This window comes from Geospiza fortis, unplaced genomic scaffold, assembly GCF_000277835.1.
Source record: "Geospiza fortis unplaced genomic scaffold, GeoFor_1.0 scaffold134, whole genome shotgun sequence".
In the NCBI taxonomy this organism is placed as follows: domain Eukaryota; kingdom Metazoa; phylum Chordata; class Aves; order Passeriformes; family Thraupidae; genus Geospiza; species Geospiza fortis.
The window spans coordinates 292,682-318,357 of record NW_005054396.1 but is presented as its reverse complement, the minus strand read 5'-3'; the positions used below and the strand labels follow the sequence as shown (position 1 = coordinate 318,357).

General features: G+C 41.0%; 1 protein-coding gene across 2 annotated transcripts in view; it reads left to right on the top strand.

Annotated features, from left to right (window-relative positions):
• Window positions 1–25,676, top strand: part of WDPCP (WD repeat containing planar cell polarity effector) — a 146,422-nt gene that overhangs the window by 106,602 nt on the left and 14,144 nt on the right. For both annotated transcript variants that reach the window (XM_031060936.1, XM_005425783.2), the window contains one exon: window positions 24,652–24,787. In XM_031060936.1, the coding sequence (XP_030916796.1) occupies window positions 24,652–24,787 (136 nt within the window). The remainder of the gene's footprint in view (window positions 1–24,651; window positions 24,788–25,676) is intronic.

Here is a 25,676-nt window from a genome sequence, read left to right as displayed (position 1 = left end):
CATGTTGTTATATTTGTAGAGGGGTTATTGTTTTGATTGCATTGTTTTCTTTGAAAGTGAGACCGGATTTTCTTTTGTGACTAAAGAACAATATTTTTATTTCTAACTAAAGAAGGAGGCTTATAAAAGTCACACAGCTTTGCCTTTCAGTACCTGTGTGAGGATAGCTATGAAGCAAAAAGATTTATGCTGTGGCTATATAGAAAAGTTCAGGCTATACAAACTGAACTGAGTGCAAGAGGTAAGGGACTGAATCTGAAAATCTTTGCTCATATCAATATTTAAGGCCAGCTGTGGCAATTTGACTCACCTCTAAATATTTGCTGGTGCACACTGGAGCCACATCCAGCATTGATACTTTGGCAGCGCTCAAATGGAACATTTACTGATGTGAGCACAGCTTCACATCCTGGCTTTAAAGCAGCAGCTTGGCATGCAGTGGGATTCTTGCCATTCCATAAGGAATAGCAATGCTAAAGTTGCAGTGTGAGATTAACAGCTGAAACACAGATGACTTTTCATGCAGGGGAGCTCACAAGTTGTTCACTTTCTCCTTGTGTTTCTTCTGAATTGACATGAAGAGATGTATGCAAGCACATGAGACCATTCTGATTTCATGCCTTATAGCATGAACCAAGAAGAAGGTGTCTGTCTAGGGAGCTGACCTCCACTGGAAACAAAGGGAAGAAAACCCACAAAGCCTAAAAATGTTTGTATAAAATTTGCACAGCACTGTTTTTGCTTATTCTACTGCATCATTAGAAGAAAGCACTGAGCTTTTGTCCTTATCCCATGCCAAGAAGTAGAATAGGATTAAAGCTCAGAAGGTTTTTTTGTGAGTCAGTCACAAAACCTTTGAGATCTTGAGTAACATGGGATTCTTTTAGAACTGTACATCATCCTGTTTAGCCAGAGCATACAAGGGAATGCCACTCCAATACCTAGAAAGGCAGAGAGTTCATATATGCATTTATGTGCCTGTTTCTGTAGATTGTATAAATCCATGACTTTCAAGGCTATTGCAATACAGTAGCACCTCCTTCCCTCTCCAGCAGGGTAGGAATCAAGTGGTGCCTCTCCTGAGCTCTTCTCTTCAGAGTCTTTCGTTTTCATGCTGAAGTCACTTAAAGCTATTTTTCCACCATAACTGGGCTTTTGGGCAAGCCCTTTCACCACTAGAGTTCAAACTAGAGTTTGAAAAAAACCTGACCTGTTTAGGTCATCCCTTAATGGACACTTTAAAGTGTACAGTTATATCTCCCTCTTCTCTTCTCTTCTCTTCTCTTCTCTTCTCTTCTCTTCTCTTCTCTTCTCTTCTCTTCTCTTCTCTTCTCTTCTCTTCTCTTCTCTTCTCTTCTCTTCTCTTCTCTTCTCTTCTCTTCTCTTCTCTTCTCTTCTCTTCTCTTCTCTTCTCTTCTCTTCTCTTCTCTTCTCTTCTCTTCTCTTCTCTTCTCTTCTCTCTTCTCTCTTCTCTTTTCTCTTCTCTCTTCTCTTCTCTTCTCTTCTCTTCTCTTCTCTTCTCTTCTCTTCTCTTCTCTTCTCTTCTCTTCTCTTCTCTTCTCTTCTCTCTTCTCTCTTCTCTTTTCTCTTCTCTCTTCTCTTCTCTTCTCTTCTCTTCTCTTCTCTTCTCTTCTCTTCTCTTCTCTTCTCTTCTCTTCTCTTCTCTTCTCTTCTCTCTTCTCTCTTCTCTTTTCTCTTCTCTCTTCTCTTCTCTTCTCTTCTCTTCTCTTCTCTTCTTATCCAGCAGAACCAAGACCTCTTCTCTTCTCTTCTCTTCTCTTCTCTTCTCTTCTCTTCTCTTCTCTTCTCTTCTCTGCTCTTCTCTTCTCTTCTCTTCTCTTCTCTTCTCTTTTCTCTCCTCTCCTCTCCTCTCCTCTCCTCTCCTCTCCTCTCCTCTCCTCTCCTCTCTCTTAGGTACTTACGTGCTGCACCAAGTATAACTGAGATACCCAGGACTTGCATCTGATCATTATCTATTCTTTGGCATTTAATCCAGAAAATTTAAACTCTAGTCTGTATCCTCATTTAATTCCTTGCAAACTACCATGATTAGTAGATTTCTGAAGTTGGGCTATTTATAAATTTAGTGAGAGCCTTTTGTAGCATTGTAGATGCACACGCAGGGAGAGGGGCAGGGAAGAGAACAGAGGTGATCAGAGTCCTTCCTTGCATATCAAATGCCATACACATGTAACTCAATTCAGCAGTAAATGTGCAGGCACAAAGTCTTCCCCTCCTCCAGACCAGTCCTACAGTTACGTCTGCAATGCCCCATTAGCATAAATTATTAAAGTTATTTTATATGATAGAGACTTTTGCTGAATAATTAACTATCAGGATGATTTAAAGTACTTTTCAATGCCCCCAGGGACAAACTGTCACTGAGATTCATTCTCTAAACAGTAATGAATTTGCATCCAATTCATTTTGTATGAAAATAAACAGGAATCTCCCATGAGTTTGTTTTGCTGCAGATTCAATCTCACCTTAAACATGTGAAATCTCAGTCACAGGTTTTGTTTTGTTACACTTTATTGCAATGTCCCTTCTAATGATGTTTTTATTTCATAAACTGCTGTTGGCAAAAGAAGTTGACATGAAGTATGAACTTCGTGGACCCAATGAAAACAAATTATTAGTGCTTTATATATAAATTGCTGTAACTTTCTAATACTTTGAGGGGGAGAAAAAAACCATGCCACAGCCAGAAGTTTTAAAATGCAGTTTCAAACAAGTCTGTGTCCCTGACCTCTTCCCAAACCCAGACCTCTTCAGCTGGTCCCTGTTCTCTGGAGCTGGCAGCCACTCAGTTCACCAATGGTCATACTTCTCCCCAAACTTCTTGAACACCCACTTCAGGCTTTTACAAAGAGACAGTAACCTAAGCAGCAAGGTGCAACCAGTGCTCTTGAGCTTATACTGGACACATCTACAGCTTATTTCTTAAAAAAAAAAATTTTTATATATACATATATATATATATATATATGTAAAGTGAACATTTGTCATATGTCAATATCTGATGGAATTTCCTGAGCTAGCCCATCCCCAAACCTCAGCTCAGCACTGCTTGAAAATGAGTCATTGTTTCTGGCTGATTCCCAAGCCTTTGAAAGTGCTCCATCTTGCCCCAGATATATTTAATTTGTCAAGATATTTCTGTGTACAGGGCTCACTTCAAGCATAATGTATTTCAAACTCAGACTTCCAGGAAAAGTTCCAAGCTCCTACAAATAATGCAGTATGACAATATAATTAAAATTTGTCGATGTCATCCAGAGTTCTATATGGGTAGATACCTCACATATGTTATACCAATATTTGTGTTGAGATAAAACTAAAAATAGGCCGATTATTTTAAGGTTTTCTGAATTTTGGCTCTTCTCAGTTCATCATCATGTGATTGCAGTTTGCTGGGCACTCTTTTGAAGAGGCCACCTTCAAAGCTGAGGAGCTAAGGAGGTCTGTGGGCATCTGGTAAAAACATCTGTAGACCTGCAGAGCACAGTAGCTTGGTGAGAATATTGCTGAGCAAAATGAAGTGTCAGGTGAACTATGGTTTTGGCAGAATCATATATTTTGTTCATCTGATTAAAATCTTCTGAGGATCAGTCTTCTCATAAGATTTTATGTTTGACAGCCTGTGAAAATGCATCTTGAGGGATGAGAATATTGAAGTAATGGCATTGTACATCTCAGAAATGGCATTAGCTATCTTCTCTTTCCCCACGCTTATTTGATCAGCAGACCACTGGCCATGGATCCTGTGGTTTCTTCTTCCAAAGATTTTCTGTTGAATTATTTCTGTAGTTGATCCACAAGTTCTTTAATGAGGTCAGGGAGTTCTCATTTAGCCTTGCCTAAAATGTATGCTGTGCACCTCATTTCACTTGATTAAAAGAGAGAATAAATAATTTATTCAATATTGGCATATATGTAGGTTACTAATAAATTCTGTTTATGAGCGTAACCTGGCATGTACTCTCCTGGAACAGTGTTTTCTGTGGTGGGAGAATGAGTCTGTTTGGTGCTGTAAAGTGTGGGTTGCTAATGTAAAACCTGAGTTGCAAAGAACTGACATGGCAGAGCCTGTTAAGAAATGCCATAGCTAATAATGATCATGGAGGTGAGGAGCTCAGCCCTTCAGACATCATTGCTCAATGAATATCTAACGAAGAGCATATGTAGGCAGTGTCAGAAAGTTTCCCAAGGCCAACTTCCAACAAATTACATTAGGGCCTAGCAAGGTGATTTTAACCTTCAAATCAACAGCTTTCACCCAAAAGGGATTCATGTTGTGACAAGACAGATAACTGCTGCATAGTTGAAAGGCAAATTGGAAAACCTTGTATTTCTACTTAGAATTTCAGAATATTAGTAACTAATGTTTAGGCAACATTTCTAACAGAGGTATCTTAACAAAAACACTGATGTTCAGATAATTGCATTGTTCTGAAATGCTAGATGGGACTGACTAACATTTTGGTGGTTCACTAATGTCTCATGAAAGTGCTTGAGGTTTTTCCATTTAAAATAGAATTTTAAAATATTTCTGGAAGTATTCCATACTGTTTGCAAGATAGGGAATCTTATCAGTTCTCACAGAGACTGAAGTCTAATTTCCCACAGTGTTTGTAAAATGACATTTAAAGTGTAGGGACCCTAAATGTTTCACCTTACTGGCAAAGAATATCACCAGTTTGAACCCTAAGTGGAGAATTAATTAGTTTTATCTTAGTTCTGTGGTAGTGTTTTATATTGAATGGCTTACATGTTCTTTGTGATAATTAATAATGACACATCCTACGGTGTTTTGTCTGAGGTACCAGTCTGGTCTTGCATTACTGTCTGCTACCTCCAAATCACTTATCGTTTGCTTAGATCCTCCCCTCTTCCTGACAGTCCTGGGGAACCTGCTTGCATTTCAAGACCATGTTTAGAATTGTCCCCCTGTGTTTGTAACCTTCTCTGGCCTTGCATTTGCCTAGTTGGTAACATTTCCTTCTCCTCTTATCCACAATTATTCCTTTCATCTCTCAAGCAATATTCTTCCTCACCCTCACATACCCTCTCTGACACTGATGGCAAAGCCTTCTTCATTTCCTGCTCTTCCTTGGCACGTGCAACTTTCTCTTGTCATCTATCAAGTTTCAAGTTAGTTGAGAATCTTGGCCTTTATTTAATGACTTTTATTTCACTTCATGCTTCAAAGGTATTGTCCCAGACACAGGTGAGCTGTGATCTGGGAGGGCTTGGGGGACACCTATTCATACTACAGTTTTTTGGAGCCTGCCCCCTTCAGTGTGTTAGATCTCCTATTTATTTATTTCTATTTTCAGTTTAAGTCAATCAAAACCTCTGGAATCAAACCCTTTGCTTTTATTTTTCTAATAATGTAACTTTCTCCCCAGAGAGCCAGAAAACCATTTTTAATGAAAAATGCTTTCAAAGTATGATTGGCAGCTCACCTATGGCAAGAAATTAGTTTCCACAAGCACCTTTTTAATTTTGTGCCACCCAAGATGAGTGTCTTTGAAGATCCATAGTAATTTGAAATTATTTAATTGTGCTCATATATACACTCTCTTGAACATATCAAGCCACACACAGTGCTTGACACAGAGCCCACTAAGCACAGTGAAAGGATTTCTGCCATCTTCAGTGGGCTTTGGAAGGGGGTTTTAGCAAGCAACAATCTCATGGGTGGGTGTGGTATGACCAGGACTGCTGCCATCTGCAAAGACCTGGTTTGGAAGGACCAAGGTGTAGAGTGGCTTCAAGAGGAGGGAGCAGCAGCCAGCACTCATGGCATTGCATCCTATTTTTAGATTTCCAGCTGGTACTGAGGATTTTACTCTCTTGAGGGTTAGAGGCACTTACTGCTCCCCTCCTCGTGTCTTTTCAAGAAGTGGAGTCATTTGTTTTACTTGAAGTCTACAGTAATGCCAAACTATTCTTGGCTCCACCTCATCTCACCTCCCCTCTTGCTTGTGTCATGATGTCAGTTTTGATCTATACCTTCCCTCTACTAGACAGCTTTGCCTAAAGACATAATCCTCAGCCCCTAATAATTATGAGTACATCAAAGGCTAGTTGGTTTGCTTAGCTGCAGAGGTCTCCACAAAGATCTGTGTATCTTCACTTGAAAGAGATTTATAGTTTTGTGTCAAGCTTTAGAATTATCATGGTCTTCCATTTTTTCCCCTTCTTTATAGTGACATATTCTTGCCCGCTACAGAACTGATTTAAAAAGCACAACTATATGCCCAAAATGAAGACACCTTTTCCTTCATATTTTAATGATCCTCATATTTTGTAATGTCTGCCAGCAGTAAAATTATGCCCTATTGATTATGAAAAACTCTTACCAGAAGTCATAGATTAACTATTTTTTGCCAGTTTTAGGGACTTCCATTTTTTGTACCAAAAGCCACATACTATGATTGGTTTATAAAAAAACAAACAAGAAAAAAAATTCCAGTATTTCCAAATTCTGAAAATTGAAAGGAGTTGTCTGTACCTGATATGGTTTTATTTTACTAACAAGTAGGATATTGCAAGGCATGTGAGGTCACTCATCTCAGATCTCTTCAGTATAATTCCATTTTATCCCTATAACCCCCAGCCAAGTTGATGCACATAGACAACAATGAATGGATGACACTAATTACCAAGTAAACAACATATTTTCAGTGGCAACAGATCAAGAAGAAAGTTTCAAAAGTGAAAGGAATTCACAGCGCTACACCTTGGGGGAGGATGTAACACAATAAAGGGTAGTTTAGCATAAAAGATCTCAGAGGGATGCCCATGGCATGGCATTGAAGTGAAGAGAAGCAAGTCAGTACTCAAGCTGTTGACATTGTAGCTAGGAATTTAAGTAGGAATTTGGCTTCTCATCACTGACTTCAGTCCATAGACTGTAGTAAATTTAAATAGAAAGCACACATAGTTAAAATAACTGTTGAAACAAACTATCAAAGAAATTGATGCATGGAAAGTGTCTTTGCATGAAGACTGAATGAATACCTTTCTGGGAAGTAGGTCTTAGCCAAATACAATTTATGCTTAGTCAAACACATGTTTTTCTGGCTTGGTGTAGGATAGCTGGATGAAATTTAATAGCTTCTAATTCACTGTAGGTCAAACTAGATGATTTACACTGTATCATTATAGTATAATATTCATATGTTCTGGATTCCACTCTTGCCTACAGCTCTGTGAAAAAGCCCCTGGTAAATCTCCCATTAGCTTCAAAAGGGCCACATGTGGTCTAAAAGACTGCAGTTAAAAGCCACATAATATATATGTAATATATATTCACACATCTCATAGTATGCACGTGTGTGTGTACATAAGTGGGTGTTATATTTACACATCCACAGCCAAAATCTGGCCAGTCATGAAAATAGCTCCGAATCTGAACACAAGCCAGAGGAATTATTACGTATTTGTATTTTGCTCCGTGACATCACAGAAGCCGCTGCTGCTTTTTTGTTTTGTTTTGTTTCCTGAAACAACAAAAAAGTAATCACAAGCAGGAGGTGCTTTCATAACTGCTGCAGCTGGCTGGGAGCTGTGGATGTGTGTGCTCACGGTGTGTCAGGGGCATGTTTGTCTCACACACCCTGGAGCCGTCCCTCAGCCTCTCGCTCCCCAACAGGGAACTCGCCGGGTGCGCTCCTTTCTGCACACTGCAGAGCGTTGGCAAACACATATTTGCATGGCAGTTGGTATGTGTTTTGTCCTGTTTGCTCTGCGTAATGTAACGTGATGTGACAGGCTGTAATTCATCACATCAGCTGCGTGACAGCAGAGCGATTGGAAAAGAGCTGCGATGGTGGGCTGATGCGAGGTGGCAATTTAATGTTGGGTTGGAGTCTCTCAGTGTTAAGGTTTTTTAGAATCACCCACCAAAGAATTATGTCTGAGTATTCCTTGTGCAGGTAAGTTTTAGAAGTAGTGATCAGGCAGAGCACAGTCAGCATCAGGAGGAAGCTGAAGGTCCCTGTGCTCAGAAGGAAAAACTCCCGTAAATATGAGAACCCTTGCACATGTGGTGTTAGATCAAGAACATTGAAGGACAATTTATTTATTTCCTCCTCCTTCACTGCACTCCCCAGGCGCACCACAGGTCCTTATGTGGGAATACTGTGGAATTGCCAACGGCAAAAACAGAGGTTGAGGCTGTTTTCCTCCAAAGACTCCTACACAAGAGACTGCTTGACACTTCACCCCTGAAAAATTCCCACCACAGGTGTTAGGGTGTTTGATAACCTGATGGTGGTTCTTGTTGAGTGCTTCCAGCCTAACAAAACCAAGTTCCCTGTTAAAATCCCATCTCAGGAGTGGGACAGTCTAATCAGGACACGGCTGGGGAGAGGCATAGGGAAGAGTTCAGCGGGGCCCAGGGGTGAGTTTTGCATCTACTGCTCTTCTCAGTCCTGCACTTTCTGGAGTGTCACACTTGGCCAGAAGATGAAATGAAGAAAGTTGTTTAAGAAAAACCATTGGTGAAAAAGTGGTCTGCAGTGCCTAGCACAAGGCAGTAAGTACATGCAGAATTAGTGACTTTTTTCTTTCCTAAACATACATTCTGTATTTAATTTCAGCTATTTGATGTGTTTTTTCCCTAGATATCCTTCCTGTCAGTTAGTCTGCACTGACACTTTTTACTTTAAATCTCAGTGCCATTAAACTTCTGCAGCTCCCCAACTCATGCATGAATAATACCTGCCATTCAATAATATTTTTCACAGCATTCAAGGCACTAAAAGTCCTGAATCATACTAAATTTCAGACTATAAATTCAGTCTTAAAAACAGATTGTGAGGCAGTTGGTTATCTCTGCAATGTTGATATTATGAAATGGCAAAATATTTTAATACGATGGAAAGATATCATTAATGATAGCTTATAAGCATGTATGGTGTTCACTTTAATTAGTCATTTACTGCAGTCACACTGCCATCATCTTTATGATAATCAAAGCTGCAACAGCCACTTGATTTCTGCCTCCTGCCCTCCCAGCCCAGGGACACCACAACATCAGTAAAAAGTTGGGGTAGGGATCTCACATAAATTAGATGCCATGGATTAACCACTTAACTGATAGTTTAAAAAATTTCCCTGCAAAGGAATGTGGAAGTCAGTATTCTTTCCTGTAGTCTTGTGTTAAAAACCTAAACATGGTTTCTCTATTTTTTCCCCAAAATTTAACATTGTTTCACAACAACTAGATCATATTTTTGCTTAATGAAACCTGTGCTACATCTTGCTATGGTCACTCATTTACCTCTGCTGAATTTAGTCCTTGCTCTTGATAATGTTCTTGCTGCTAAAATCCCCCCTGGAAACCTCCAAATACATCTAAAGTGCACCAGATGAAGAGCAAATTCTGGGGCCATCCCAGACACCTTGAAGAATATTCCCAGGATATGTTTTTACATTATTTGGTAGGTGCTGGTGAGCCATCAAGAGCCTTACATGAGCTCACCCTCTGACTGAAGGATTTGGAACCCAGTCCTAAACCTTGTTTGAAATTCACTACTAAATTTCACCACACCTCTGCTTAAATAAGACAAACTCTTGTCACACAGATGCAAGATGATGGCTACAATTAATTATTTATTTCACTGCATAGGATGCACTGTGGCCAAAGAAAAGAGCTACAAAGTGCTTAACTTTGGCCCTTGCTTTTAGCCACCAAAGGGCAAAATGTTTGGTTCATGAAGGCAAATATGGAGCCTGTGTGGGCACCTTCTGTGAGGGTGTGAGCAGTGTGAGCCCAGATCACCCTGCTCACTGTGCTGCCATTGCCTCAGATATATAAGGGAAGAGTTAGCACCACACTGATCACTGTAATAAACAGAATTTTAACAGTAAAACATTCCAGAAGCATTCCTCAACCAGTCATGAAGGAAGCACAGGCTTTAGTCAGTGCCTTATTTTCGTGTATTATTGTCAACTGTGCTGCCCCAACCTATTCCCGTGTGTGTTTGGGAGTTTTGCTGTCCACTCATTGGGATAGAACCAAGACAGCAGGTAAAGAACTGGATGTAATTAGGCCTGTACAACCATCACAAACCCTCTGGATTACTCTGGCCTCCTCATTTTAACCTTGGATGATTGTGCTTTCCTTTGGGGACTGTGTGACCTCTCTGTGACAGGCTGCCCATCCTTTCAGCACCATCCCATGCCAGGGCCCCTCGCTGTCACCTCCCTCTGGCTGACCACACAGCCAGGTGAAGTCCATTTCCTAAGCTCGCTTGTTTTCTGTAATTTTTGCCACATGGGGTGAAAGCACACCCCTGGGGAATCAGCTGTAATCCTCTCGTTCGTGTTTGCCATTAGGTGTCAGTGTGACAACAACCATGGTACACAAAGGCTGCGCTGGGGTGTGCAGGGATACCACCCCTATCCTAAACTTCTCATTGTCCAGTCAGGGCAAACACAGTGTGAAACTGAGGGGAAGGAAAGGCGGAAGAAAGCAATAAACATTTTATTTCCGGGTGCTTTTCCATCACCTAATTGAAATTATTTACTAACAGATAAGTCTGTTTGCATTTCATTCAGCGTGTCTCAGGTTCCCGGTGCCGCAGTTGTCAAAGAAGGGTAATATTTACAAAACCAGGAGAAGAGTTTCTGCACACACTGATCTCACCCTATTTTGGGGCAAAAGAAACAGTCAATATTATCAGTAATTTGCAGTCAGCAGGAGGTAAACTGCTTTGCCCAGTGCAAATGTTAAATTACTTGTGTGAGTTGAGGCCTGACAATATTGGTGCTTATAGACGAGTCCTTCACAAGTTGTTTAACATACTGTATTAGAAATTACAACTTGAAGTCCACTCATTTCAAAGAGAAGAATAAAAAACTTTAAAACTAGTTTTAAAGGAACGTTTTTGTCAGAGATAGTACCTTTTTTTTGGTCTATCAGCAGTGTGCATGATGAAGAAACAGTAAAATACACAATGTGTATAAAGAAGTTGAAATCATTTTTAAACAAAGCTTCAGGCACTTCCCAAAATGTAGCAAACAGTTTTGGGTTGTATGGGAGTTTTAAAAGTTTTAAAATAAAAGTCAGAGTTGTGGGGGGGAAGTATTTTTAGAAGAAAAGTGATCTATAAAATATTCTCCAGTAACAATATTCAGAATACATTAAGTACGCTTAGGATAACCTCTTTTTTTGCCTTATGTTTGAAAATGCAAATGTTTTCACTTTTAATCAGATTTGATCAGCTCAACATAATGGTTAAACCAGCTTGGCTTTCACCAGGATCAGGGAATCTGTTGTACCAGAGGATCATTGGGATTCAGCTTTGCCTTCGCCTTTTCTACTTTGAAAGGGAACAGGTTCTGAGCATGCCTTAAATTTGGTGGTGGTTTTCTTTACCCTGATAAATAAAATCTCAAGTACCACCATGCTGATGTGATAAGCATCTGAGTAAGCTGGCTTTTCTTTTGCCTGCTTCCAGATTTCTAGTAACTCCATGGCATAGGAGTGGTTATTCTTGAGCGTGCACTGCACAGCCCAGGGTAATCCTAGCCAGGATGAGAATACTCAGGTACCATCTCTGCTACAATTCCCCAAGTTGGGCAGTTGCAGGTCTCTTCATGAGAGCAAAGCCTTCCAAAACTTGGTAGCCGTGCCCCCTTCAGTTTGGGGATGGGAAATGAAAAACTCACGTGCCAATTTGATGTTGTCCTTCTAACAGATAATTATAGGCTTTAGGAATAGAAAAGATGCCTGATTAAATGGCTCCAGCCATCTGCTATTGCAAGACTGTGAAGTAATCCTTGACCATTTTCATATTAAGAGCTGCCACGAGGATGTTCTCCCACTGCTTATGCCACTCCGCTTGCCTAGAAAGCTGTCTCCTCTGCTCTGGCTTACTGGCATCCTAACTCACTTTTGCTTTGTATTATTTTAAATAGCAGTGATTAAACCTTTATATATGTGCTGTTGGGGGGGCTTGAAAGTATAACACATCTATTTTGACCTCAGAAATATAAATTGAAGAGATCCTTATTTTCACATGTGGTTTCAGATCAGGTTCTTCTTCTTCTTGTTTGTAGTACAAAGGGAACAGGTGAAAAGCCAGCTAGGCAAGCAGTTTTTAAAACCCCACACTGGCCACTGTGGCTGCTTGTACCCCTGCTCCATTGGGGTCCCGGGGGGGCATAAGAGGAGCCTCAAGGGCCAGGCACAAGCTGCTCACATGGCACTCTGCCTCAGCTGGTTTAGGTGAGCCCAAAGGTAATTTTGCTGGTTTCGAAGCAAAATCATCAGTCAAATAGACCTGAAAGCAGCAGAGAGGTGTAAGCCTGCTTTACCCTGAGCACTGTTCTTATAGAGAGTGTTGCTTCAAGCAAGTCTTTACAGTTCAGAAAGTATCCTGGTGCCAGGATCCTCTCTGCAATGGGCTGAGTTCCCAACTGCAGCCTAAACCAGTCGAAAAATGTGCCAGAAAACATGAGGAAGGGTTTCCACCTGAAGCCAGAGAAAAGACAGAGGGAGCAGTCAGGCTGTAAGGAAGGACTATAAGGGCACAGGAATAGCCAGGTAGAGATAAACATCTCTGGGTGTTGCACATCTGTGTGAGAAGGACTGGTGGTGACACATAAGAAAGGAAAAAGATCACTGCCGCAATGCAGGAAAGCGGAAAGATGCCTTTGGAAGGGCAAATTTTTCCCACTGAGCATTATTTGCTTTCCATGGATACAAAATGCACTTTAAGTGATAAAAGGAGTAGCTGACAAGCAATGCTGTATTTAACAGATAACAGAGAATGCAATGTAGGTTAATTACCTTCCCTTAAAATTATTTTTTTTCCTGAAGAGGTGAGCCTCTGTTTGAGACAGAAGCTAATCTCCAAACTCCTGTTGTCTACTTCAATGAAAAGAGGAGCAAGAAAGGGAATGAAAAGGGGTGGTGAGGAAACACCAGCAGGAGCCATGGTGACTTTTCTTCCCTGGCATCCAGGCATCAGTTTTTTGGATTGCTTCCCATGGACTTTACTCTTTGGTTACCTTCAGAAGCACAGACAACGCCAGGAACTGCCCACAGCTCCCTCCAGGGCTTTGAGCTTCCCAAGTGGTGTCCACAGTCACTGCTCCTGCTGACACAGTTTATTTAAATAGGCAGGAAGAAAGTATTGGTGGTTGCAGGAGGCAGAGTATAGTGTAAACTACCTCTGTGAGGTTTTAAAAAGAAAAACGCTCTGGTATTCCTGCCACTCTGTAATTGAGGGATATCAGTCAGGAGAAGATCTTCCCAGGGAGTGGAATGAACAGCCTGGGAATGAAAAACCCACTGTTCCTGCATTGTTGCATTTCCCCTTTGACAGGGCACATCAAGTGTAGTGTGTCCTCTTTCCAAAGCTGTTTTCCTCTAAATTAGTCTCTTCTAGTGGGAAAGGGTGGAAGGAAAGTATCAACCCATCAGTCGGGGTTTCTGGTGCCAACAGGGTCACATCAGCTTCTTAAAGCCTTTGGGCACCCAAACCACAGAATGTGCTGGTGGTTATCAGCAAGTCTGTGCAGCAAAGCACTGCAGCAGGTGAGTGACAGGATGCAAATATCAGGGAGGACCCGTCCCTGTATCTGCTTCAGTGCCTTTTCAGCCACACCTTTTTGGTGTGGCTGAAATTGGAAAATGTCGGTCAGGGCGCTCTGGAGATGGGTAAAATGAGGCATGCACATACCCCAACTCCTTTTATGTCCTGGTGCCTTGAGGTGCATTTGGAAAATGCATCCAAGGTTTGTCTTATGTTGTAGGATTTAGCAAAGAGACATGGAGCAGAGCACTGTATAATGTGTCATTAAGAAAGCTTAGCAACAGGATATTTTGTGATTCTAGATTCCAGGATACCCTTATGCATATCCTCTGTGTGTGTGCATATATATATATGTGTGTGTGTGCATGTGTGTGTGTATGTGTGTGTGTGTATATGTGTGTGCAAGCACAGAGTTTGCATATATACACATTACCATAAAGTTTGAGGGTTTGCAGTTTAAAACAACATGTTGGTACCAGCTGTGTAGCATGTTTTCTATGAATTGCATCAGTCTTGCTAATTTTCTATGCAGAGACACACTCAGACCCCATAAAAACTTGGCCCTCATTTTATGAAAACTTACCTGAGACATTACCAACTTGGTATCCTAAAGTGAGTACTTTTAAAGAGACTGAAAAAAAAAACATGTAAGAATTTTCAGGTTTGGTACACATTAGGCTTGTTGATGTCAGAATAAGTTTAGTCCACACAACCTTCCAGCACGAGTAACTTTTTTTTTCTGTGGAACCCACTGACTACAAATACATTAGTCTGGCAGAGGTTAGAAAGCAATGCTGTTTTATAATTTACAGGTAGTATTCCGATTTTTTCATTATTTGGATTAGGCAACTAACTGGTCCCAAGTTTTTCTTCATTAAAAGAAAAAGAAAAAAATCCTCCTTTTAATAGGTGTGTGCTTCACAATTTTCAAACTTCAATAGCACAGAATTTTTCACTTGGTCAGAAAGCTGATTTAATTTGCTGCTGTTAAAGGTTTCAATTTTACATCCATGAATTGTCAAATTAAATTCAGTGCATTGCTTAAATTTCTAGCTGCAGTGCATTTAGCCTAATTGCTTTGGTAAGTTGGGTGCTTAGTAACTCCTACTTCTCTGAATTTTCGTCTTTAAAGGCAAGCAAAATAAGCCTGAGGGCCACAGGTGGGCTAGCCTGCTCTCTGGGATTCACCTGTGGGGTCTTTGGATATCTCTTCCAGTCTGACTGCATCCTCAGACCATATCTGATGAGGCTGCTCTGCTGACAAGGAAGAGCATTTAAACACCTGTAGGTTTTAGCTATTTAAGTCCAAATCAGTTTTGAAGCGGCAAGAAAGGCTGAACAAAATGGTTCAGATTTCAGTCAGTTGTCAACTAAATGTGTGCACTGGGCCTTTAAGTATTTGGCCAGACACATCTTGATTGCTTGGCTTTTGTTTTCCCCCTTGGAAAGTCAGCTGGATAATGCCCTGTAGCCAAAGTCTATTCTGCCATGCTGTAAGTGGGCTGGGCTGGGGCTGGGGCTGGGGGGAGGGGGTCCAGGTAAAGGGAGATTAACCAAAACCAGAGTTATATTCAGGTATTTGCAAATTTTTGTAAGCCGAGGTATTTGCAGTCATTTTCAGTTTTCTTGCCACATTAAATTTAAAAATCACAGGGACATAAAATGATCCCAGCAATGCAATCTTTAAAGTGGGCTCTTTTTGGAGACAAATCACAAAGCAAACAAGGAGGTGACGGAAACAATCGAGGAAACTTCCACCAACAGCACCCTCAGAGGCAAGCCCTGAGTGTCTAGTTTTTTCCTCTTTGTTTACAGTACTTTTAAGGCTTTGAGTTCTCATGCAACATATATGTCATTAAATGGCTGATTCCTCTTTGCACACGTTGTTGTGATGGCCTGTGGCAACCTGAATTAATTGTTTCAGTAGTTGATGGTGGTTACTGGCCGTAATTATTATAATTTGCATTTATAAAAACTTCTTTAATCTAAGGATCTCAAAATGCTTTTGCACACATTTAATTAAGCTTCACAACATCCTGTGAGGTAAGTGTCAAGAGTGTTGTTATATCCATTTTTACACGGGTTTCTCCAAGAAAACAAGGTCAGTCTCTAATGTGACTGGTATTTGGTTCACATCACTTGCACAGGACCGGTAGCATGGCTGCAGGAATTAGGAATGCTGATCTAGGTCACTTTGCATCTCCCACATGGCTCTTGCTGCTGCTATACCATGTGGACACAAACACTAAGTCATGGCAAACACATGATTTCCAGTCTGAAGTGGCCCTTTCCTTCCCAGGAGCACTCGAGCAAAGTCTTGGGAAGAAAAAGAGATAAGCACCCAACAGGATGCGCAAGATGAAAACCCATCTTGCAAAGATCTGTCCTTTCCACAACTTTCTACCTTAGCATTTAAGCCTCTCTTTGCAGGGCACACACAGTACGACGTGTCTGCTTTAGCCAAAGCCAAGAAAGCAGCTGAAGGCAATGTAGAGTCACCCTTCAGCAGCCACTCACCTGCTCTAGAAGAGGCTGCACACACTTCACCTCCACCCCCTACCAGCCTTAGACCCAACCCTTTGGGACATCAGCAATTCTGAAGTCTACTAAATCCTAGATTACCACTTGACAGATATTTAAAAGTGAGGATCAACCGAAGTAAAATAGACTTGGAACTTGGGGGACAGCAGTTTTCAACAGCTCATTTCTTTTTCAAACATATGACTATGTTGTTTAAATTGAACCTAGCTCTCTGTAAGGTCGGTTGATCACCATAATAGCCCTGAGGAAGATATGTCTAAGTAAGCGCTTGCAAATTGAGTAAGGAGTCCCAGGCCATACCTTCATGAGTTCTTTACCATCCTCATCAATTTATGTTTACATAAATTGTTTACATGTGGCAATGACCAGATTAGCTATTTGGAAAGAACTCTGCCTGTGGATGCACTTATTCCAAAATAAAAGCCACTTTGCTTTTCTAAATTAAGTGCACTTAGAGGTAGAGAATGATTATTCTGAATAACATAAGAAAGAAAGTAATTTTATTCCCAAGTAGTCTATTGAGCAGAAATATTCTGAAATAATCTAATTTCTCATGTTGATGCTTTTTGAGGCACAGAAAAAGTCACAGAATTAACAACCAGTTTTGTTTTCCATCCATTGTTTTCATGGAGAGGGTGTGCCAGTGCAAGGCAGGAGTCAGAGATTCCTTTCAGTTTCCCTGAGTCAATGTACAGGATTTATTCTGGTCCATGTCTCTCTTGTGGAGGAAGGAATGCCTGGCAGCCAGAGGACAAGGTCTGGCACAAGAACATACATAATTTCATTTTACCTGGTGCTGTCTACTTAACTTTCATCAGAAATGGGACAGTCATTGGCCTAAGCCTGTGTTTTCACTGAAGCTTTCTTCTGCTTTTTTACTCCTCCAAACTTGTTCATGCCTGCTGTGGCACAGAAAATTATGGCAGCAACCATACTTGACATGCATGACAGAACACAATGCCTTCGGAATCCCAGCATCAGGCCCTCAGAGGAGTTTTTATTGCTGCTACCAGAAAGTTTTCAAATTAGTATTTTTGGTGTATGTTTCTTTATTTGGAAGTGGGGGAGGTAAAAATTCTCCTTGTGTTATCTCATATTGCAGAAACTGAGACTTGATGGGTACTACATTATCCTTTTTGGACCTCAATCACTCCTAAAGATTCAAGATGAACTCTGCCTGCCCAGGCACCAGAGTCAGTGCCCCAGGGAATTTCTTCATATCTAAGGGATGTGCAGGATGTGTACTCGCATGCCCTTGCTGCCTCTCAGCTCTAGCTGTACATGCAGTTTTGCTTTAGGAACCTGTACCTCCAGTATTGCAATATCTTTTTCAGTCTCTGTCATCAAGAGTTTAAATACAGTTCAGATCAGTGTTAGTGGCCCAGCTCCAAATGAGGAGAATTGCTGCAATTCGTTATCTTGACAAATTAACTGGTCTGAGGCAATTCCTTTTTGAGAGAGATACAATTACCTAACTCTTGAACTCTAGCCTTGCTCCAATGCTGTGGCATAGCTATGCACCTGCTCAAAAAGTGTGGATACTACTTTCACATCCATAAATACAATTCTTGCACTAGGAGCTGATTTAAAAAGAAAAAAAAAAAGGCTTTCTGAGGTGCCAAGGCAGCTGGTTGCACAGGGGAGGGACAATATGGGAAATGCAGGGTCCTTGTCACCAAACCACGAGAAGAGAGGCTGGCACAGAGAGTGTTCTATCAGAGAAATGCATCACCAGTTGTCCCATCCTCTGTTTTGAGTCCAGCTTCCTGATCCTGAGTGGAAGAAGATGGCTGTTCTGCTCCCAATCCACCACTTGGAAAAGAGTAGCCCATTCAGACCTAAACCAGATTTAAAAAAAAATAAGTCCAAGGTGTTTTCTTCCTGGGATTTAGGCAAAAATTTCTATTTCAGTCCTTCAGTCTTTATATAACTGGTGGAAAATAGGTTGCCCATCAGCATTCCACTCCTAATGTGGACAGGAGCTGGTGCTCCTGGGAAGGCAGAGTGACCTCCAGCCTTGCCATCAACTCCTGGCCTTCAGGACGAGCTCCTTTCTGCCTTTTCTACCAAGCAATGAAAATAGATCCACAGTTACACATTGTTCTTCCAACCCAATGTGGGCAGATGCACTTCTCATCCTCTTCCCTGTGGAAAGCAACTCCTTTTGCCCCTCAGCCATAGCTCACCTGTGGGCATCATCTTTCCTTGTAAAAGAGCTCCCAGATGCTGAAAGATATCCCTTAACCATTCATTTGAACCACTGCCTTTTGGAAACTGTTTAGGATAAAGCCGTCCAGCAGAAGGCTTGTGTTTGCCTAGAGCCTCTTTGTATGGACTCAGTGGCTGGGAGTTTCCTTGAGCTCCTCTTTGAACTCCAAGCCTTCAGCATCCAAAACATTTAACCCTCAATTTCTTTTCTGCTTTATCAGTTTGGCCAGCTTCCAGCTGGCAGCATTCATTTGCAGTCTCCCATTCTGCATCTCGTGTTTGCAGATTTGTCTTTTTCAATTAACCCCTTGAAATGGTTTTCTTCTCCCCGGAGCCTACCTGCCTCCGGTCTGGCCGGCACTTCTCCCTGCTCTGGCTGCCTGAAGGGCAGGAGCCGGGAGTGGAGGAGCTGGGTCCCTGAGCTGGCAGTGCCAAGCAGAGGGCGTGCCCCACGCACGGAGAGCAGCTGAAGGAACACGCAGGTTCGGCAGTGCCGGCTCTGCCCGTTGTGGGTTGGGGCTTGCAATGCCAGAGGCACTCCTGCCTATGTGGAGTCTCTGGAGCATCACTTATGAATAATGAGATCTTCCTTGAATGCTTTCGCTGCGATGCTCGGGAGCACGCGCCCACATTTCCACTGCTGCAGCCTTCACCCCAAACAGTGGCAATGTCTCTGCTCGCCAGCAGCTCTTCCACAGCTTTGTTTTAGAACAGCTATTTCTAGAGAGTCACCTAAAATTTAAAACACAAAAGAAAAAAGGAAAAGGAAAAAAAAAGGAAAATAAAGACCGTGTTTAAAGCACCACTTACCAAACAAAGACATTGCCTAGTCTCCAGGACTGTCTTCCCTCCTGTAATTGCTGAGCAGTAGCAGCTGTAGGTTGCTCATCCTGGCTCTCCAGCTGGTTCACAGGCATCCACGGGGAGGGGAGAGCTGCTCACCCACTGCCAGGATTGCCCGGCAAACTTCACACGGGCTGGGAAACCCGATAACATCTAGAGGTGCAGCATCTCTATTGCTGAGACACCAGTCAAGCCTTTGAAGTGAGACGGGCTGGAATTGAAGCAAATTCTTGGTTGTTCAGTCCCTTCCAGCTAGAAACTCACCACAGCTTGGTACTACCACTCCTGGATCACCCTGTGAGACACACCTTTTTTTTTCCTTTTTTTTTTTTTTAATTAATTAATATTGGCACTGCTGGGGTAGTTCCTAAGGAACTGATTACCTAGGCTCCAGGGAGATATAAAATTAACTATTCAGGCTGTATAGCGGTTAGCTTAATTTTGTGTATGATTCTAGCACAGCAAACGAGTAGTAGAGATGGAAATCTCAACCAGTGCTAGTAAAGACTCAGCATTTCCATTTCCAGAAAGTTTTAAAACCAGATTTCACAACAAGCTGCAGAAAACTGCTAAGTGAAGTATAACTGTCTATACTACCAAAAAAGCAAGAAAACAAAGCAGCTGTTTATAAATGTTAGCTTATTCTTTAGTTTTATCACATAACTTTTATATTAATTCTTAAATTTCCTGGCACATCCACTAAACAGTTTTACTGCTGCTAATACCTCTACTACCCAACTAGTGAAATAATGACATGTTATGCTACTATTAAGGATTGATTCTCCTGGTAGTGATTGAAGTGCCTTTTCTTCTCAGGCATCAAATTGTTAAACAACAGAACTGACAGAACTGAGAGATATTCAGATTTAATTTCAGGAATAATCTTATCCAGCTCTCTAAACAGTAACAGCTGTTCTCAATGCATTTTAGAGGTACTACAAAACCAATATTTCGACAATTTGTATTTGTCAAATGCAAACTTGTCAGCCTTGGGATTTAACAAAACAGCACAAAAATAATCTGAAAATAAAAATGCATGGAAAACTAGCCCAGAAAAAGCGAAGAAGTTTAGAGTTACATTTTTCCACACTCACAAACAAAGCTCTGTGGTTTCCCTGCAGGAATTTGTTGAAACAAAACAATTTTATTAGAATATGTTTATTTAGAAAAACGTTTTCTGGGAGAACAATTGTAGCCAAAAAAAAGAACTGGCCACATTCAAATCAGCAATGGAAGTTCCCAGTGATTTTGATGCCAGAAGCATTTTATGCAGTGGTTTTAGAAATAGCTTTATGTAGTTTGAGAAAACCTGGGATAGAATTAAGTTATCATAACTTGGTAATGTGTGAAATTATGTTCAATCTCATGCCTTCTGCGGCAGTTATCTGCCTTTAAAAAAATCCCCAAAATATCATAAAATCATGACAGCTTGCTTTCAACAGGTAAAAACTAAATACTTAATTAAAATTTTTTGCATAATAAGAGAAAATACAAATTTATTTACATAAAATTAGGTGTTCAAGTAAAAAAATTAATTTTGTTTAAATGCCTAAGAGAAAGAAAGTGTGATTGTTAGTAAAAGTCTACAGTTTTACAGCACTCACTTGAATTAACTATTTGTATTTCTCCAGACCCTTGATTAGTTTCTCTCAGAAAAACGCTATTTACCTCTTTTTTTTTTAGTGAAACAGCAATGTGGCTGAAGTCTGTGTGGTTCACTGGGAGTTCATTGGGATATATTTGCAATTCCTGAAGCAAAAAAGTGATATTTTATCTTTAGAAAGAGTTACAGTTTTTTGAACTTATTGAATTTTTCAGAGATCAGCATGAAGAGTTCTGATTAAACGCTTGCTTCAGCATTTTAAAGGCTTCTTGTGTCCCTGTTGCCTAAGGAGGTCGTACACGAGGATTGCTCTGTAAACATCAGATTGTACAGAATTGGCTCTGCACACCATGCCAGGCACACAAAGAGGAAGTCAAATGGCTTATCTCCCACTTATCAACTAGTTTATTTTTCATGCCCAAAAAAGGCTGCTACAAGAGCAGATGCTACTTTGTAAATAATTTAATGGCTGCTGTTAAGTAGAGCTGTCAATTTTGCAAACAATATTAAAGGAGATTTTCGTTTTACCACAGATTTGCACGTTTTGAAATGCATTTTTATCCCTGGAAGTCCAGTGCAGGATCCTGGAGAATGGAAACAGCTTCCGATTTGCAGACACAGATTCAAAAGAGAATAGATATGTTTAAAAATGACAGATGTGTGGGCAGGCAAGGCGTGATATCTCATCACCTGCATGCATTACCCAGAGAGCATCCTGCTCATTAAAGCATAGGAGAACTTTCAGTGGACTTGTAAAGAAAGATATTTGGCTCTTTCAGACAAGTGTGAGATGTAGCAATAGCAGTTACCATTTAATTTTGGAAATGTAGAATATGCATTGAGTCATTCTGTGGTTGGGTGTACACAATGCTATCCCAATATTGATCATGACAAATGGGATTTTTTTAAAAGATTTTAGCACAAAAGATTCATATTCTTGCATCTGGCAAAATACTTTCATGATGAAGCCACAACATTAGCACAATACCAACTCTCAAAAATTTTTGAAATTCAAATTCAGATTGAAATCCCCAGATCATAACATGTTAAGCAAATAGTAGTTTAAAATTTAAACAGCAAGAGTTTATTGTGCAAGAAGGCAAAGGAATATCTCAGATTGCCTGAATACAAAATCTTGGTGAAACTTATGATCTCTCCAGTGCTAGCACAAAGTCAGGTCTCTATCAAGTACCAAATCCTATCCAGAGCCCTCATCTAGATGTGAGGACCACCGCCCTCTCCCAGCTCTGTGGCATTGTTGCCAAATCCTTCCCTTTCTAATTAAAAGTGGGATATGTTGCCTCCAGTTTGGGATGGGCTGTGTTGTTTAAACAGTGTTCCTTGTGCATTTATTTTTCCTGCTTTAGCACTTCTCACAGGGAGCAGAGTCCATGTCCCACAACAAAAATATTTATTTCTTTACTCTATAGCTCATATCTGGTTTTGTGGCTTTGAACCACTCCTGGCATCCACACTGCAGCTGTATCCCCAGACCACAATAGGTTCAATGCTCATAACTATTTTAACATATCAGATATTTATTTTAGATATGAAAGTGCAGCGAAATCTATTTGGACTCCTGTGGGTAAGAACCCTGCTCTTCCCCTGGTTCTATGCTTGCAGGTGACAGACTGCTCTCTTTTCCATGAGGTTTCCATGGATCCAGTAGCATTATTTAATAAGGTGTAGCTGTGCTACACCCACAGCACAAAATATCAGTCACTGGCCATGCTGTAATTAATTGCTCATAGCATTCATGTATTAGAAATATGGCACCCAAGGACTCTATACATCCAAACTGTAGCCCACTCCACATTAAAAAGCTGCTGGGTACCACCTGGAGCACATGCATGAGTTACACTGAAGTGTTTGATGTGAGGACTGGGATTTACTCAGCACTGGTTCTCAGCAGAGACAAGAAAACACAGATCAGTAGTGTGATGGAAAGCGACCAAGAAGAAGTTGACCCAATTCTGGCATGTTTCTTTTCTCAATACACACTCCTCTTTCAGCATCTCTCAGGGTTTTATGTTCTGGAATGTCCCCACCCCAGGAGTGGTGGCTCAAGAGAAGTGATGGGCATCATATATTGGTGAAAGTTTGTGGCTTTAAGGGAGTAAATTGTGAAGGCCTTAGTTGCTACTGAGTAAGTGGAAAAAGAAAAAAAGAGAAAAGAAAAATTAATTACAGATGCTTGACTCACACTGTACATCGGAGCTTTGATAATTTGCACATTCAAAGGTTTAACATTCTGTTACCTAACCAACTCTGGCCAAGTAAAGAGGGAGGCTCTTCAGGACCAAAGACTCTATTCAAGGTGGGAGCACAGCAGTGGGACCTGTGGTCCAGAGCAGAGGCTGTCAAAGTTTGTGCCACAAGACCTGTAGTGGATTTTGCCTAATTATATTTTTTCCCCCATCAACAGGAATTCTGTTTAAGCTTTTTCCCAGAGCTCTTCATGTATATGAAAAGCAGCTTCTCACAAACATTTATAAGTTCTCAATACTGTACCTCTCATTCTTTTGGCTTCTCATTCTGCAAGGCTCCAAGAAGACACTTCCAGAGAAACCTCCCTTATTTGCCCTGGATTTGAGTTTCTGAGATTAAAGCATTGCCCACACACTTACTTTCTCCTCTGCTTTTATTTCTCTTTGGATTCTTTTTTTCAAGATGGAGGAGAAATTGCGCCAGTGCTGGTTTAGCACCTTTATTTATTGTAGCGTGGTGTGCATGCTTGAGGTGTGCTGTCTTCAACCGAGTAGGCCATTTTCAACCATTCCCCACATTGGGGAATGGTTGAAAATGTGGGAACCAGCAGCACAGACAGACATCAGCTGCCTGGGAAAGCCAAACCTTGCCACACTTCACCCTCCCTCACGCCACAGATGCCAGTGGTATTTAGGTGGCATGAAGAGTAGAAATAGTCCACAGCACTCCCACAGCATTGGATTTTTAAGACTCAGAGGTTCAGAAGGGCTTACAAGGAGATTTGCCCTCCTAAGCCAGCAAGCGTTCTGGGTCTCCAGACGAAATGTAAACCAACAGCGTGGCAAACCTCGCCAGGCTGTCACATCCTCCCACTGCCCACGGTGCCACCATGGGTATCCTGCAGATCAGCTTATACAGGATCCAAGAAGGCAGAGAACAAGGGGAGAAAAACAGGATTAGAGGAGGAAAAAATGCAAAAGGGTCTTAAGATTTTGAGAAAAATCTTTTAAAGTCTTTATCTGTAACAGGATTTTTTTCCTTAATCCAAACTCTGCTAGCCTGCGGTTTGATTAAATTTTTTATTTATTTATTTTATGTCTCACACCTAGAATATGCAATTCCTCCTCTATATTTTTAAGTGGTTCAGATATTTTTAAAGAATTTCTGTTACCACAGGGCTCAGACAGGAACTTGTGAATTGGATGCTCATGCTTCACCTACTGAAGACTTCAGGCCTTAATTGTGAACCAAAATATTTTAAAACAAAGCTAAGGGAAGTCTTTATTTTTAAAGGAAGGAGCTACACATACTCCCCTGAGGAACTAGTCCAGTTGATAAGACTTTGATCCCTATGGCTCATGCAGCATCCTTTGGCAGCCAGCTGGACCTTCTGTAGTTGACAATGTAGAGAATGCATTTCCTCCGTGCTATCTACAGCCAATACACACTCTGTCTGTGTCTTTCAAAAACTCTTGGATCTGTTTCTTGCTGCTGGTCATTGGCTACTTGGCCTCCTTTTCAAGGGAAAAGCCAAGGGTGAAAGCTGTGGAAGCACGTGGGTTTCCATTCTTTTTGACCCCCTGCAAAAGAGGACACCCTTGTCCTTATGGGCATCCAAGGCAAAGAGCTGGCAGCTTGTTTGGTACTTTCAGATGAAGTGTGATACCATATCTTGATCCATCTTAACAGAACTTCTGGGGCAGTCAGATGAAGAAGACCCATCTTGTGAAGCTTTTCCTGACCAATCTCCAGAGCAGGCAGGAGGGTGCAACCCGCCTGCCCTCGGCCCTGCTGACAGACCACCAACGCAGAGCTGCTCCCACAGGTGAGCTGTGAATGGTTTCAAAATGTATGTTTGATATTCTGAACCTCCTTGACAACTGCAGTTGTTGTCTGCATCATCACTGTAAACACAACAAAACATTAACACACTAAAGACTAAGAAAAACCTGGAAGCCCAGAGGACACGGTGTAGACACAATGAAATCTCCAGAAACAGACAGTTTGCAAGCTTTTAACACACACTACTAGCACAACCATTTTCAAATTAAATCATCTGGGAAAAGGCAGCCTTGCTTGTTGAATGTGTAGAAAAGAGAAATACAGCAATGAAAACACAGCAAAGTAACAGTTGCAGGTGGTGAACAGAACTTTTAAAAACATGACGTGATCTTTACAGATTTCTGTAAGCAAATCACTAGCCTGTAATCAAAATCCCTGGGAAGATCTTTTGAGAATGCCCTTCCTCTGAAGCTGATTAAAATCTTGAACTTAGCTATGAGAGAAACAACAGTTCTGATAATTGGGATATTTTCCCAACACTTCCATTGCTGGTGAACCTGCACACCATCTTGCAAGGGATAGGAAATTAAGAGAAACAGCTCTTCTGCAAAGATTCAAAAAGCATTTGTTTCTGTTATTTTTCTTTGTGCATTCTTGATAGAAAAGGAAAAAAAACAGTTATTTGTTCCCAGTGAGTATATAAATGTGTAGTATATATACTTATTTTTATTTTCTATGCCTGCTGTCTGTAGGAATGTTTTTAGTAAATCTGGTGTATGACATTGAAGTTCCACATTACATTCATCCCAGCCATTTGTATATAACTGTGCTGAACCCATGGTTCATTTTCTTCTTTCTTCATTTTCTTATTTCCTTCTCTTTCTGGAAATCTGTATGTTAACTAGTTTTCTGTCTCCCCTCACATGGAGGCA